General features: G+C 49.9%; 1 protein-coding gene across 1 annotated transcript; it reads left to right on the top strand.

Annotated features, from left to right (window-relative positions):
• The first annotated feature begins 476 nt into the window (after window positions 1-476).
• LOC121878778 (YLP motif-containing protein 1-like) lies at window positions 477-854 on the top strand. The gene has a single exon (XM_042385188.1). The coding sequence runs from the start codon at window positions 477-479 to the stop codon at window positions 852-854; it is 378 nt and encodes a 125-aa protein (XP_042241122.1).
• Window positions 855-14925: the final 14071 nt, after the last annotated feature.

Raw genomic sequence — 14925 nt, 5'->3', positions numbered from 1 at the left:
GTGGTCCTGTTAGGGTGCCCCCAGTGGTCCTGTTAGCGCCCCCCCAGTGGTCCTGTTAGGTGCCCCCTTCCGTTAGGTGCCTCCCCCAGTGGTCCCGGGCTCCCTCTAGTGGTCCTGTTAGGTGCCCTCCCCAGTTGTCCTGCTGGGTGCCTCCCCCAGTGGTCCTGTTAGGGTGCCTCCCCAGTGGTCCTGCGTGCCTCCCCAGTGGCCAGTCTAGTGTCCTGCTGGGTGCCTCCTCTAGTGGTCCTGCTAGGTGCCTCCTCTAGCTGTCCTGCTGGGTGCCTCCTCTAGTGGTCCTGTTGGTGCCTCCCTCTAGTGGTCCTGCTGCGCCTCCCTCTAGTGGTCCTGTTAGGTGCCTCCAGTGGTCCTGCTGGGTGCCTCCCCAGTGGTCCCAGTGCCTCCCCCCAGTGGTCCTGCTAGGTGCCTCCCCCCAGTGGTCCTGCCAGGTGCCCCTCTAGTGTCCAGGGTGCCTCCCCATGGTCCCAAGGCCCCCCAGTGGTCCTGCCTGGGTGCCTCCCCCAGTGCTGGGTCCTGTTAGGTGCCTCCCCCAGTGGTCCTGCTGGGTGCCTCCCCCAGTGGTCCTCTTAGTGGTCCTGCTGCGCCCCTCTAGTGGTCCTGCGGTGCCTCCCCCAGTGGTCCTGCTGCGCTCTCCAGTGGTCCTGCTGGCCTCCCCAGGTCCTGCTGTGCCTCCCCCAGTGGTCCCACAGGCCTCTAGTGGTCCTGTTAGGTGCCCCCCTCTAGTGGTCCTGCTAGGTGCCTCCCCAGTGGCTGGTCCAGGTGCCCCTCCTAGTGGTCCTGCTGTGCCTCTAGGTCCCCCGCTCCTCCACAGTGGTCCTGCTGGGTGCCTCCTCTAGTGGTCCTGTTAGTGCCTCTAGTGGTCCTGCTGGTGCTCCTCTAGTGGTCCTGCTGGGTGCCTCCCAGTGGTCCTGCTGTGTGCCTCCTCTAGTAGTCCTGTTAGGTGCCTCCTCTAGTGGTCCCGGCAGGTGCCCTCTGTGGTCCTGCTAGGTGCCTCCCTCAGTGGTCCTGCTGCCTCCCCCAGTGGTCCTGTTAGTGCCTCCCCCAGTGGTCCTGCTAGGTGCCTCCCCTAGTGGTCCTGTTGGGTGCCTCCCCCTCCAGTGGTCCTGCTGGGTGCCTCCAGGGTCCTGCTCGGTGCCTCCCCCAGTGGTCCTGCTGCGCCTCCCCCAGTGGTCCTGCTGGGTGCCTCCCCAGTTGTCCTGCTGGGTGCCCCCAGTGGTCCTGCCGCTCCTCCAGTGTCCTGCTGTGCCTCCCTCCAGTAGTCCTGTTGTGCCTCCCCAGTAGTCCCTGCAGGGTGCCTCCTCCAGTGGTCCTGCTGGGTGCCTCCCAGTTGTCCTGCTGGGTGCCTCCCTCTAGTGGTCCTGCTGCGCCTCCCCCAGTGGTCCTGCGCTCCCAGTGGTCCTGTTAGTGCCTCCCCCAGTGGTCCCTGGGTGCCCTCTAGTGGTCCTGCTAGGTGCCTCCCTCTAGTGGTCCTGCTGGGTGCCTCTAGTGGTCCTGTTAGGGTGCCTCCCTCTAGTGGTCCTGCTGTGCCTCCTCTAGTGGTCCTGTTAGGGTGCCTCCCTCCAGTGGTCCCAGGTGCCTCCTCAGTGTCCCCGCTCCCTCTAGTGGTCCTGTTAGGTGCCTCCCTCTAGTGGCCCCGGCCTCCCTAGTGGTCCTGCTGGGTGCCTCCTCTAGTGGTCCTGCTGGGTGCCTCTAGTGGTCCTGCTGTGTGCCTCCCTCTAGTTGTCCTGCTGGGTGCCTCCTCTAGTAGTCCTGCGGTGCCTCTCTAGTGGTCCTGCTGGGTGCCTCCTCTAGTGGTCCTGTTAGGTGCCTCCTAGGGTCCTGCTGGGTGTCTCTAGTAGTCCTGTTAGGTGCCTCTAGTGGTCCTGTTAGGTGCCCCCCTCTAGTGGTCCTGCTGGGTGCCTCCTCTAGTAGTCCTGTTAGTGCCCCCCTCTAGGGTCCTGTTAGGTGCCTCAGTGGTCCTGTTAGGTGCCTCCCTCTAGTGGTCCTGTTAGGTGCCTCCCTCTAGTGGTCCTGTTAGGTGCCTCCCTCTACTGGTCCTGCTGGGTGCCTCCCTCTAGTGGTCCTGTTAGGTGCCTCCTCTAGTGGTCCTGTTAGGTGCCTCCTCTAGTGGTCCTGCTGGGTTTCAGTAGTCCTGTTAGGTGCCTCCCTAGTGGTCCTGTTAGGTGCCTCTCTGAGTGTCCTGCTGGGTGCCTCCCTAGTTGTCCCGGTGCCTCCCTCTAGTGGTCCTGCTGTGCCTCCCCCAGTGGTCCTGCTGGGTGCCTCCCCAGTTGGCCCCTCAGTGGTCCTGTTAGGTGCCTCCCTCTAGTGGTCCTGCTAGGTGCCTCCTCTAGTGGTCCTGCTGTGCCTCCCCCTAGTGGTCCCTGGGTGCTCCCCCAGTGGTCCTGCTGGGCTCCCTCCTGCTGCCTCAGGCCGTGCCTCCCCAGTGGTCCTGCTGTGCCTCCTCTAGTGGTCCTGCTGGGTGCCTCCCCCAGTGGTCCCATGTGCCTCCTCTAGTAGTCCTGTTAGGTGCCTCTAGTGGTCCTGTTAGGTGCCTCCTCTAGTGGTCCTGCTAGGTGCCTCCTCTAGTGGTCCTGCTGGGTGCCTCCCCCAGTGGTCCTGTTAGGTGCCTCCCTCATGGTGGTCCCAGGTGCCTCCCCTAGTGGCCTGTTGCGCCTCTAGTGGTCCTGCTGGGTGCCCTAGTGGTCCTGCTCGGTGCCTCCCCCATAGTGGTCCTGCTGGGTGCCTCCCTCTAGTTGTCCTGCTGGGTGCCTCTAGTGGTCCTGCTCGGTGCCTCCCTCTAGTGGTCCTGCTGGGTGCCTCCTCCAGTAGTCCTGTTAGGTGCCTCCCTCAGTAGTCCTGTTAGGTGCCCCTCCAGTGGTCCTGCTGGGTGCCTCCCTCAGTTGTCCTGCTGTGCCTCCCCAGTGGTCCCTGGGTGCCTCCCCCAGTGGTCCTGCTGGGTGCCTCCTCTAGTGGTCCTGTTAGGTGCCTCCCCAGTGGTCCTGCTGGGTGCCTCCCTCCAGTGGTCCTGCTGGGTGCCTCCCCTAGTGGTCCTGCTGGGTGCCTCCCCAGTGGTCCTGTTAGTGCCCCCCAGTGGTCCTGCTGCGCCTCTAGTGGTCCTGTTAGGTGCCTCCCCAGTGGTCCTGCTGTGCCTCCTCCAGTAGTCCTGTTAGGTGCCTCCCCCTAGTGGTCCTGTTAGGTGCCTCCCCCAGTGGTCCTGCTGGGTGCCTCCCTCTAGTGGTCCTGCTGGGTGCCTCCCCAGTGGTCCTGCTGGGTGCCTCCCTCCAGTGGTCCCTCTGTGCCTCCCTCTAGTTGTCCTGCTGGGTGCCTCCTCTAGTAGTCCTGCTGGGTGCCTCCCCCAGTGGTCCTGCTGGGTGCCTCTCTAGTGGTCCTGTTAGGTGCCTCCCCTATGGTCCTGCTGGGTGCCTCCCTCAGTAGTCCTGTTAGGTGCCCTCCTCTAGTGGTCCTGTTAGGTGCCTCCCCCAGTGGTCCTGCTGGTGCCCCCAGTTCCTGTTAGGTGCCCCCCTAGTGGTCCTGTTAGGTGCCCCAGTGGTCCTGTTAGGTGCCTCCCCAGTGGCTGTCCTAGGTGCCTCTCAGTGGTCCTGTTAGGTGCCCCTACTGGTCCTGCTGGGTGCCTCCTCTAGTAGTCCTGTTAGGTGCCTCCTCTAGTGGTCCTGTTAGGTGCCTCCCTCTAGTGGTCCTGCTGGGTGCCTCCCCAGTAGTCCTGTTAGGTGCCTCCCTCTAGTGGTCCTGTTAGGTGCCCTCTAGTGGTCCTGTTAGGTGCCTCCCTCTAGTGGTCCTGCTGGGCCTCCTCCCCTCTAGTGGTCCTGCTGGGTGCCTCCCCCAGTGGTCCAGCTGGGTGCCTCCCCCCAGTGGTCCTGCTGGGTGCCTCCCCAGTGGTCCCTGGGTGCCCCCAGTAGTCCTGTTGGGTGCCTCCCTCTAGTGGTCCTCTTAGGTGCCTCCCTCTAGTTGTCCTGCTGGGTGCCTCCCCAGTGGTCCTGCTGGGCCCCTCCAGTGGTCCTGTTAGGTGCCTCCCTCCAGTGGTCCTGCTAGGTGCATCCCCCAGTGGTCCTGCTGTGCCTCCTCTAGTGGTCCTGTTGGGTGCCTCCCCTAGTGGTCCTGCTAGGTGCCTCCCCAGTGGTCCTGCTGCCCCTAGTGCCTCCCTCTTAACAACCGACATCCACACAACCCTCCCCCACACCCCCTTAAGACCACATTCACAACCTAGGCAGAAGATGAATGAGGCGGCGTGTCCTCCCCCATAATAGGTCTCGTTTCCATTGCCAGAACGGCCCCTGAGTCGCTCAAAACAATCGATAGAGTCTCCTTCCTCCCTACCGCCCTCTTCTTGGCCTACCCCTTAACTCCTTCCTCCTGGTTTACCTCCTGCCACCCTCCTCCTGGCCTACCTCCCTGCCGCCTCCTCCCAGCCGTCTCCCTCCTGGCCTCCTCCTGCCGCCTCCTGCTCCTCCCTGCCGCCTCCCCCTGGCCCTACCTCCTCTTGGCCTACTTCCCTGTCATCCTCCTCCTGGCCTACCTCCCTGCCGCCTTCCTACTAGCCTACCCCCTGCCACCCTCCACTTCGCCTATCTCCCTGTCACCCTTCTCCTGACCTAATAATAATAATAATAATAATAATAATAATAATAATAATTCATGAATTGACTCATCGCCGGGAAGTAAATTCGTAAAACTGTGTCTCGAACAAATTATGTCTTGCTTTATCCCTTGACAACCCTGGTGAGGTATGTATCCTGCCGTGTCCACTGGCAACCCTGGTGAAGTATGTATCCTGCCGTGTCCACTGGCAACCCTGGTGAGGTATGTATCCTGCCGTGTCCACTGGCAACCCTGATGAGGCATGTATCCAGCCGTGTCCATTGGCAACCCTCGTGAGGCATGTATCCTGCCGTGTCCACTAGCAACCCTGGTGAAGTATGTATCCTGCCGTGTCCACTAACAACCCTGGAGAAGCATGTGTCCTTGCCGTGTCCACTGAGGTATGTGTCCGACTGTACCCACTCGTCCGCCTTCCCCCCAAAATAATGTAAATGAGCGAGTGTTTGAAGCTGACCCGGTGCATCAAACACGAAAATGAACAAATCTGCATATATTACTTACCCAATTAAGTATATCAGAGTGAGAGTGTACAAGGGCAGGAATGTTTCATGAATCAACTAGACTGTTTATCTCGCCTGTACAGTACTCTGGTCACACAGGCTTTGCACACTGCGCCTGGAGCGGATTTTATGGATGCAGCTGACAGGATGAGAGGCGTTGGTTTTATCTACAGTCCTGAGTTATTTAATTTTGTTTCCTTATATTCTACAATTGCAAGTAATATTAACAATTAAGTGATGATATATAAGTAGAATTTATCACGTGGAACATATTGATGACGAAGATATCTTGAAGTGAAAAAGACAAGTTATAAACGATCAGCTACGCCCAATCATATTACCCCCCACCCCCTCGTGCATATTCTCACCTGACGTGACTCGACCAATCACGAGCTTCCTTTGATATGACCCAATGATAAGTTTGGAGTGAGCAGAGTATAGGAGTGGATAAGGTGTGGTGAGTCAGGTGTAATTTATGTGTATTCTAAAACCACATATGAAAGGTTCTTAAATATTATTAGAAGAATTAAAAAATACCTGAAGATTAGACACCCTAGTTTATTTCCCTGTACCTGGGTGATCGATGAATCTCAGAATGAACGCTGCGACTCCTGTTGTCTCAGTAGGGTAGCCAAATCCTTCGTCCGTTGTGTTATATTGTTTCAACACGATTTTGTATACATAGTTTTTTTGAGGTGACTGTACATATGTGTTATTCATCGGTATACAATACGAAATGAACTCTTGTTATTGCAACGGTGTGTTAGCAAGCTACTACATGCAGGGTGTCCTAACTTATATCAAGGAGGTGAAGGATACCGTTCGGGACGAGTGGTTTAAAATCATCGTCAAGGAGCCAGGAGACATTCAGAGAACATTACGTGCAGGAACTGATATACTGTATGTTAGTTGGTGGCGTGTAAGTTGAACATTTGTTGACATAAAGCCAAATGGTGAATTATTTCTGTGAGGACGGACTTTTGGGACACCCTATGCGATCAGAGGTTAGAGATTTAGGAAGTGAGTATTGTATGAGGAGAGGGGGGTGGGGAGGGACTTAGAGTATAATTAAGTGAAAATGAAGTAATTTGACTAATGCAGCATTTAATAAGGCGTCAAGGTGAAAGGACAAAACCCTGTTGGACACGACTACCGATAAGACAAGTATGTGAGTCCTCTACCACTACCCGATAACGATTGGAAGATAACTGTGGATGAAAAAGAGAATCAGAAAATAATTAAGGAAGTAAGTTTAGACCATATTTACATTAGCCCCCCACCTCCTCCTCTTTATTTCACCTGATGATTAAACAACTTGGAGGTCAGGTTAGCTAAGGTTAAGTTAAGTTAGGTTTGGTTTGGTTTTATTAGATTAGATTAGGTTAAGTTAGGTTAGGTTGTCGTTGAGGCGATTAATCTGAAGGTGAAATAGACTAGGGAGGAGGGCTAATCTTCATGTGATCCGGGCGCTTAGGAGGCAGTGACTTGCGCCAAATTTAAAAAATGTCGAGACTGCGGGAAGGTGTTCCAAACACTGAAAGGAGGAGACCCGGGGTGACACACGCAGAAAAGAAGTCAGCTGTAAATCTTGCCTTGCGAAACCGTAATGGCGATCTGAAGAAAGGAGGTAGGGACGGAGGGAGGAGAGCTTCTTCCTTAGTGGTGGGCTGAACTACAATGCTTAAGATGAGGAAAAAGTGCGGGGTTTGAGTCGAAGGCGAAAAATGGCTGGAAGGAACAGGGGCCATTTGGGTGGTGGATTCCATTAATACCCAGGGAAGAGATTCCGTGTGGAGGGTGTGCCCTCCTAAAGGGAATAGATGGCACTGTAGACCTTATGCCAGGAGATAATAGGGTAGAGTATACAGTAGGGTGATTGTGTGGTGGTTAAGGAGGATCGGGGAGTTAATATCATCCACAGTAAAATTCGAGAAGTCACGGAGCGAGTGGCTTCCTCAGTATAGAGTCAACCATACAGGGATCAGGTGAAACACGGAGAGATACAGATGTCAATGGTGTGGGTTCAGGTTCAGCATTATTGTATTACATCTGCTTGAAGTGACGACCGCAACGTCATACTACCGCAAAAAAGGTCACATAGGCACACAAGAAGGCAGCATGGCCGGCACTGCTCTCGGCCAAATACTTCCGAGTTACAAACTGAGGTACCCATTTACAGCTGTGTGAACTAGGATGAGTCATCCATGAAACAGCAGGAGTGTTGTATCCACTCGACCGCCGCACTCCCATACTAGCTTAACATCACCATAAAACATTTCATTGTTAAACGATGACTTAAGCCCTGAATATAATGTAATCATACTGAAGGGGTTAAACCGAACATATAAAACACTGTAGGCTATACTGGACTTTTTAAGTACAATATACTTTTTATTAACACGCACACAAAGAACAAGAATCATAACAATTATAATTAGTAAAAATGTAAAATACTTCAGAAGAGGATAGATGTTTTAGGAGGACCGAGGTGAGCGTCCAACAATATTGGAAGGCGGTAGTGGCGGGCCTCCCAGCCCAGGAAATTACTGCCACTCTCACCTGCCTCATTTCCCGCAGGTAACAAACACATTACTGGGGTGCACTGCGTCCCTGTAGTGCACCCAGTGGTGTTAGTGGTGTTACTGTTGTCGATATTGGTGTTAGTGGTGCTACTCTTGTCGATATTGGTGTTAGTGGTGTTACTGTTGTCGATATTGGAGTTACTGTTGTCGATATTGGTGTTAGTGGTGCTACTCTTGTCGATATTGGTTAGTGGTGTTACTGTTGTCGATATTGGTGTTACTGTTGTCGATATTGAGTTAGTGGTGCTACTCTTGTCGATATTGGTGTTAGTGGTGTTACTGTTGTCGATATTGGTGTTAGTGGTGTTACTGTTGTCGATATTGGTGTTAGTGGTGTTACTGTTGTCGATATTGGTGTTGGTGGTGTTACTGTTGTCGATATTGGTGTTAGTGGTATTACTGTTGTCGATATTGGTGTTAATGGTGCTACTCTTGTCGATATTGGTGTTAATGGTGTTACTGTTGTCGATATTGGTGTTACTGTTGTCGATATTGGTGTTAGTGGTGCTACTCTTGTCGATATTGGCGTTGTGGTGTTACTGTTGTCGATAGTGTTACTGTTGTCGATATTGGTGTTACTGTATGATATTGGTTAGTGGTGCTACTGTTGTCGATATTGGTGTTACTGTTGTCGATATTGGTGTTAGTGGTGCTACTCTTGTCGATATTGGTGTTACTGTTGTCGATATTGGTGTTAGTGGTGCTACTTGTCGATATTGGTGTTAGTGGTATTACTGTTGTCGATATTGGTGTTAGTGGTGCTACTCTTGTCGATATTGGTGTTAGTGGTGTTACTGTTGTCGATATTGGTGTTAGTGGTGTTACTGTTGTCGATATTGGTGTTAGTGGTATTACTGTTGTCGATATTGGTGTTACTGTCGATATTGGTGTTAGTGGTGTTACTGTTGTCGATATTGGTGTTAGTGGTATTACTGTTGTCGATATTGGTGTTAGTGGTGTTACTGTTGTCGATATTGGTGTTAGTGGTGCTGTTGTTGTCGATATTGGTGTTACTGTTGTCGATATTGGTGTTAGTGGTGCTACTCTTGTCGATATTGGTGTTAGTGGTGTTACTGTTGTCGATATTGGTGTTACTGTTGTCGATATTGGTGTTAGTGGTGTTACTGTTGTCGATATTGGTGTTGAGTGGTGTTACTGTTGTCGATATTGGTGTTACTGTTGTCGATATTGGTGTTGTGGTGTTACTGTTGTCGATATTGGTGTTACTGTTGTCGATATTGGTGTTAGTGGTGCTACTTTTGTCGATATTGGTGTTAGTGGTATTACTGTTGTCGATATTGGTGTTAGTGGTGCTACTCTTGTCGATATTGGTGTTAATGGTGTTACTGTTGTCGATATTGGTGTTGGTGGTGTTACTGTTGTCGATATTGGTGGTGGTGGTATTACTGTTGTCGATATTGGTGTTAGTGGTGTTACTGTTGTCGATATTGGTGGTGTTAGTGGTGTTACTGTTGTCGATATTGGTGTTGGTGGTGTTACTGTTGTCGATATTGGTGTTAGTGGTGTTACTGTTGTCGATATTGGTGTTAGTGGTGTTACTGTTGTCGATATTGGTGTTGGTGGTGTTACTGTTGTCGATATTGGTGTTAGTGGTGTTACTGTTGTCGATATTGGTGTTAGTGGTGTTACTGTTGTCGATATTGGTGTTACTGTTGTCGATATTGGTGTTAGTGGTGTTACTGTTGTCGATATTGGTGTTGGTGGTATTACTGTTGTCGATATTGGTGTTAGTGGTGCTACTGTTGTCGATATTGGTGTTGGTGGTGTTACTGTTGTCGATATTGGTGTTACTGTTGTCGATATTGGTGTTAGTGGTGCTACTGTTGTCGATATTGGTGTTGGTGGTGTTACTGTTGTCGATATTGGTGTTAGTGGTATTACTGTTGTCGATATTGGTGTTGGTGGTGTTACTGTTGTCGATATTGGTGTTAGTGGTATTACTGTTGTCGATATTGGTGTTGGTGGTGTTACTGTTGTCGATATTGGTGTTGTGGTATTACTGTCGATATTGGTGTTAGTGGTGTTACTGTTGTCGATATTGGTGTTAGTGGTGTTACTGTTGTCGATATTGTGTTAGTGGTGTTACTGTTGTCGATATTGGTGTTACTGTTGTCGATATTGGTGTTAGTGGTGTTACTGTTGTCGATATTGTGTTACTGTTGTCGATATTGGTGTTAGTGGTGTTACTGTTGTCGATATTGGTGTTACTGTTGTCGATATTGGTGTTAGTGGTGTTACTGTTGTCGATATTGGTGTTACTGTTGTCGATATTGGTGTTAGTGGTATTACTGTTGTCGATATTGGTGTTAGTGGTGTTACTGTTGTCGATATTGGTGTTAGTGGTGTTACTGTTGTCGATATTGGTGTTACTGTTGTCGATATTGGTGTTAGTGGTGTTACTGTTGTCGATATTGGTGTTATGGTATTACTGTTGTCGATATTGGTGTTAGTGGTGTTACTGTTGTCGATATTGGTGTTATGGTGTTACTGTTGTCGATATTGGTGTTGCTGTTGTCGATATTGGTGTTAGTGGTGTTACTGTTGTCGATATTGGTGTTACTGTTGTCGATATTGGTGTTACTGTTGTCGATATTGGTGTTAGTGGTGTTACTGTTGTCGATATTGGTGTTAGTGGTGTTACTGTTGTCGATATTGGTGTTAGTGGTGTTACTGTTGTCGATATTGGTGTTGGTGGTGTTACGGTGATACTGTTGTTATGGTGGTGGTGATGTTAGTGGTGCTGGTGATGTTAGTGGTGGTGGTGATGTTAGTGGTGCAGGTGATGTTAGTGGTGCTGGTGGTGGTGTTAGTGATGCTGGTGATGTTAGTGGTGCTGTGGTGCTGGTGGTGGTGTTAGTGGTGGTGGTGATGTTAGTGGTGCTGGTGGTGGTGTTAGTGATGCTGGTGATGTTAGTGGTGCTGGTGGTGGTGTCAGTGGCGCTGTCGGTGTCAGTGGCGCTGGCAATGTCAGTGGCGGTGTCGGTGGCGACGTTAGTGGCGGTGACGGCGTTAGTGGCGGTGGTGGTGTTAGTGGTGGTGGTGGTGTTAGTGGTGGTGGCGGTGTCAGTGGCGCTACCAGTGTCAGTGGCGGTGGTGGTGTTAGTGTGGTGGTCATAGTGGTGTTGGCGATGTTAGTGGTGGTGGTCATAGTGGTGTTGGTGGTGGTGATGTTTGTGGTGGTGGTGCTGGCTGTGGTGGTGGTGGAGGGCAGTGATGGTGGAAGAACACTGGTGGTAGTGGAGGCAGGATAGTGGTGGTAATGGAGAAACAGTAATGATGGAAGAACAGAAGTGATGGAGGAACAGTAGTGGTGGAGGAACAGTAGTGGTGGAGGAACAGTAATGATGGAAGAACAGAAGTGATGGGAACAGCATTGATGGTGATGGAGGAACAGTAGTGGTGGAGGAACAGTAGTGGTGGAGGAACAGTAGTGATGGAGGAACAGTAGTGATGGAGAAACAGTAGTGATGGAGGAACAGTAGTGATGGAGGAACAGTAGTGGTGGAGAACAGTAATGATGGAAGAACAGAAGTGATGGAGGAACAGCATTGATGGTGATGGAGGAACAGTAGTGGTGGAGGAACAGTAGTGGTGGAGGAACAGTAATGATGGAAGAACAAGTGATGGGGAACAGCATTGATGGTGATGGAGGAACAGTAGTGGTGGAGGAACAGTAGTGGTGGAGGAACAGTAGTGATGGAGGAACAGTAGTGATGGAGAAACAGTAGTGATGGAGGAACAGTAGGGATGGAGGAACAGTAGTGGTGGAGGAACAGTAATGATGGAAGAACAAAAGTGATGGAGGAACAGCATTGATGGTGATGGAGGAACAGTAGTGGTGGAGGAACAGTAGTGGTGGAGGAACAGTAATGATGGAAGAACAGAAGTGATGGGGGAACAGCATTGATGGTGATGGAGGAACAGTAGTGGTGGAGGAACAGTAATGATGGAAGAACAGAAGTGATGGGGGAACAGCATTGATGGTGATGGAGGAACAGTAGTGGTGGAGGAACAGTAGTGATGGTGATGGAAGAACAGTAGTGATGGTGATGAAGGAACAGTAGGATGGTGATGGAGGAACAGTAGTGATGGAGGAACAGTAGTGATGGTGATGGAAGAACAGTAGTGATGGTGATGGAGGAACAGTAGTGATGGTGATGGAGGAACAGTAGTGATGGTGATGGAGGAACAATAGTGATGGTGATGAAGGAACAGTAGGGATGGTGATGGAGGAATAGTAGTGATGGTGATGGAGGAACAGTAGTGATGGTGATGGAGGAACAGTAGTGATGGTGATGGAGGAACAGTAGGGATGGTGATGAAGGAACAGTAGGGATGGTGATGGAGGAACAGTAGTGATGGAGGAACAGTAGTGATGGTGATGAAGGAACAGTAGGGATGGTGATGGAGGAATAGTAGTGATGGTGTTGGAGGAACAGTAGTGATGGTGATGAAGGAACAGTAGTGATGGTGATGAAGGAACACTAGTGATGGAGGAACAGTAGTGATGGAGGAACAGTAGTGATGGTGATGGCGGAACAGTAGTGATGGTGATGAAGGAACAGTAGTGATGGTGATGGAGGAATAGTAGTGATGGAGGAACAGTAGTGACGGTGATGAAGGAACACTAGTGATGGTGATGGAGGAACAGCAGTGATGGTGATGGAGGAACAGTAGTGATGGTGATGGAGGAACAGTAATGATGGTGATGGAGGAACAGTAATGATGGTGATGGAGGAACAGTAGTGATAGTGATGGAGGAACAGTTGTGATGGTGATGGAGGAACAGTAGTGATGGTGATGGAGGAACAGTAGTGATGGTGATGGAGGAACAGTAGTGATGGTGATGGAGGAACAGTAGTGATGTAGGAGCAGTAGTGATGGTGATGAAGGAACAGTAATGATGGTGATGAACAGTAGTGATGGTGACGGAGGAACAGTAGTGATGGTGATGAAGGAACACTAGTGATGGTGATGGAGGAACAGTAGTGACGGTGATGGAGGAACAGTAGTGCTGGAGGAACAATAGTGATGGAGGAACAGTAGTGATGGAGGAACAGTAGTGATGGAGGAACAGTAGTGATGGTGATGGAGGAATAGTAATGATGGTGATGAAGGAACAGTAGTGATGGTGACGGAGGAACAGTAGCAGTATACAACACTATCATTCAGACGTCCGGCACCAGATGACTAGTGACTGTACTGGCGGGCGTATGACGAGTAGCAACACCCCTCACCCCCCCTCCTCACCCCTCCCTCACCCCCTCCCTCGTCACAGTCAATAGCCCATCAACATACACGCCAACAACACCGTCAACTATATAATCTAAACTGGAACAATCAACTTGTCAGTTACTTGGAGGCCCAGCAGACCCACGCTGTTGTCAATACACACCTGTTATTCTACCTGTGTGTGATACTGTAAGACACACACCTGTTATTCTACTGTGTGATCTGAAGACACACACCTGTTATTCTACCTGTGTGTGATACTTAAGACACACACCTGTTATTCCACCTGTGTGTGATACTGTAAGACACACACCTGTTATTCTACCTGTGTGTGTGATCTGTAGACACACCTGTTTCTACCTGTGTGATACTGTAAGACACACACCTGTTATTCCACCTGTGTGTGATACTGTAAGACACACACCTGTTATTCCACCTGTGTGTGATATCTTAAGACACACCTGCTATTCTACCTGTGTGTGATACTGTAAGACACACACCTGTTATTCTACCTGTGTGTGATACTGTAAGACACACACCTGTTATTCTACCTGTGTGTGATCATGTAAGACACACACCTGTTATTCTACCTGTGTGTGTGATACTGTAAGACACACACCTGTTATTCTACCTGTGTGTGATACTGTAAGACACACACCTGCTATTCTACCTGTGTGTGATACTGTAAGACACACACCTGTTATTCTACCTGTGTGTGATACTGTAAGACACACCTGTTATTCTACCTGTGTGTGATACTGTAAGACACACCTGTTATTCTACTGTGTGTGTGCTGTAAGACACACCTGTTATTCTACCTGTGTGGATACTGTAACACACACCTGTTACCTGTGTGTGTGACACACTGTTATTCTACCTGTGTGATTGCACACCTGTTCACGTCAAAACACACTGTTACTACTGTGTGTGATATTGTAGACACACACCTGTTTACCTGTGTGTGATCTGTAAGACACACCTGTTATTCTACCTGTGTGTGATATGAACACACTTTACTGTGTGATCTGAACTGTTATTCTCTGTGATGCTGTAAGACACACACCTGCTTTCTACCTGTGTGTGATACTGTAAACACACACCTGTTATTCTACCTGTGTGTGATACTGTAAGACACACACCTGTTATTCTACCTGTGTGTGTGTCTGTAAGACACACACCTGTTACTCCTGTGTTGTAGACACACCTGTTTTTACCTGTGTGTGATACTGTAAGACACACACCTGTTATTCTACCTGTGTGTGATACTGTAAGACACACACCTGTTATTCTACCTGTGTGTGATATAAGACACACACCTGTTATTCTACCTGTGTGTGTGATACTGTAAGACACACACCTGTTATTCTACCTGTGTGTATACTGCAAGACACACACCTGTTATTCTACCTGTGTGTGATACTGTAAGACACACCTGTTTGTGTGTATACTGTAAGACACACACCTGTTTTCTACTGTGTGTGATTCTGTAAGACACACCTGTTATTCCACCTGTGTGTGATACTGTAAGACACACACCTGTTATTCTACCTGTGTGTGATACTGTAAACACACCTGTTATGCTGTGTGTGTGATACTGTAGACACACCTGTTATTCTACCTGTGTGTGATACTTTAAGACACACACCTGTTATCTACCTGTGTGTGATCTACACTGTTATTCTACCGTGTGATACTGTAAGACACACCTGTTATTCTACCTGTGTGTGTGATACTGTAGACACACCTGTTATTCTACCTGTGTGTGATACTGTAAGACACTGTTATTCTACCTGTGTGTGTGATACTGTAAGACACACCTGTTATTCTACCTGTGTGTGTGACTGTAAGACACACCTGTTATTCTACCTGTGTGTAAGACACACCTGTTATTCTACCTGTGTGTATACTTAAGACACACCTGTTATTCTACCTGTGTGTGTGATACTGTAAGACACACCTGTTATTCTACTGTGTGT

Source organism: Homarus americanus, unplaced genomic scaffold, assembly GCF_018991925.1.
Source record: "Homarus americanus isolate GMGI-L3 unplaced genomic scaffold, GMGI_Hamer_2.0 scaffold46003, whole genome shotgun sequence".
Classification (NCBI taxonomy): domain Eukaryota; kingdom Metazoa; phylum Arthropoda; class Malacostraca; order Decapoda; family Nephropidae; genus Homarus; species Homarus americanus.
This window is presented reverse-complemented; position numbering and strand designations above follow the sequence as displayed.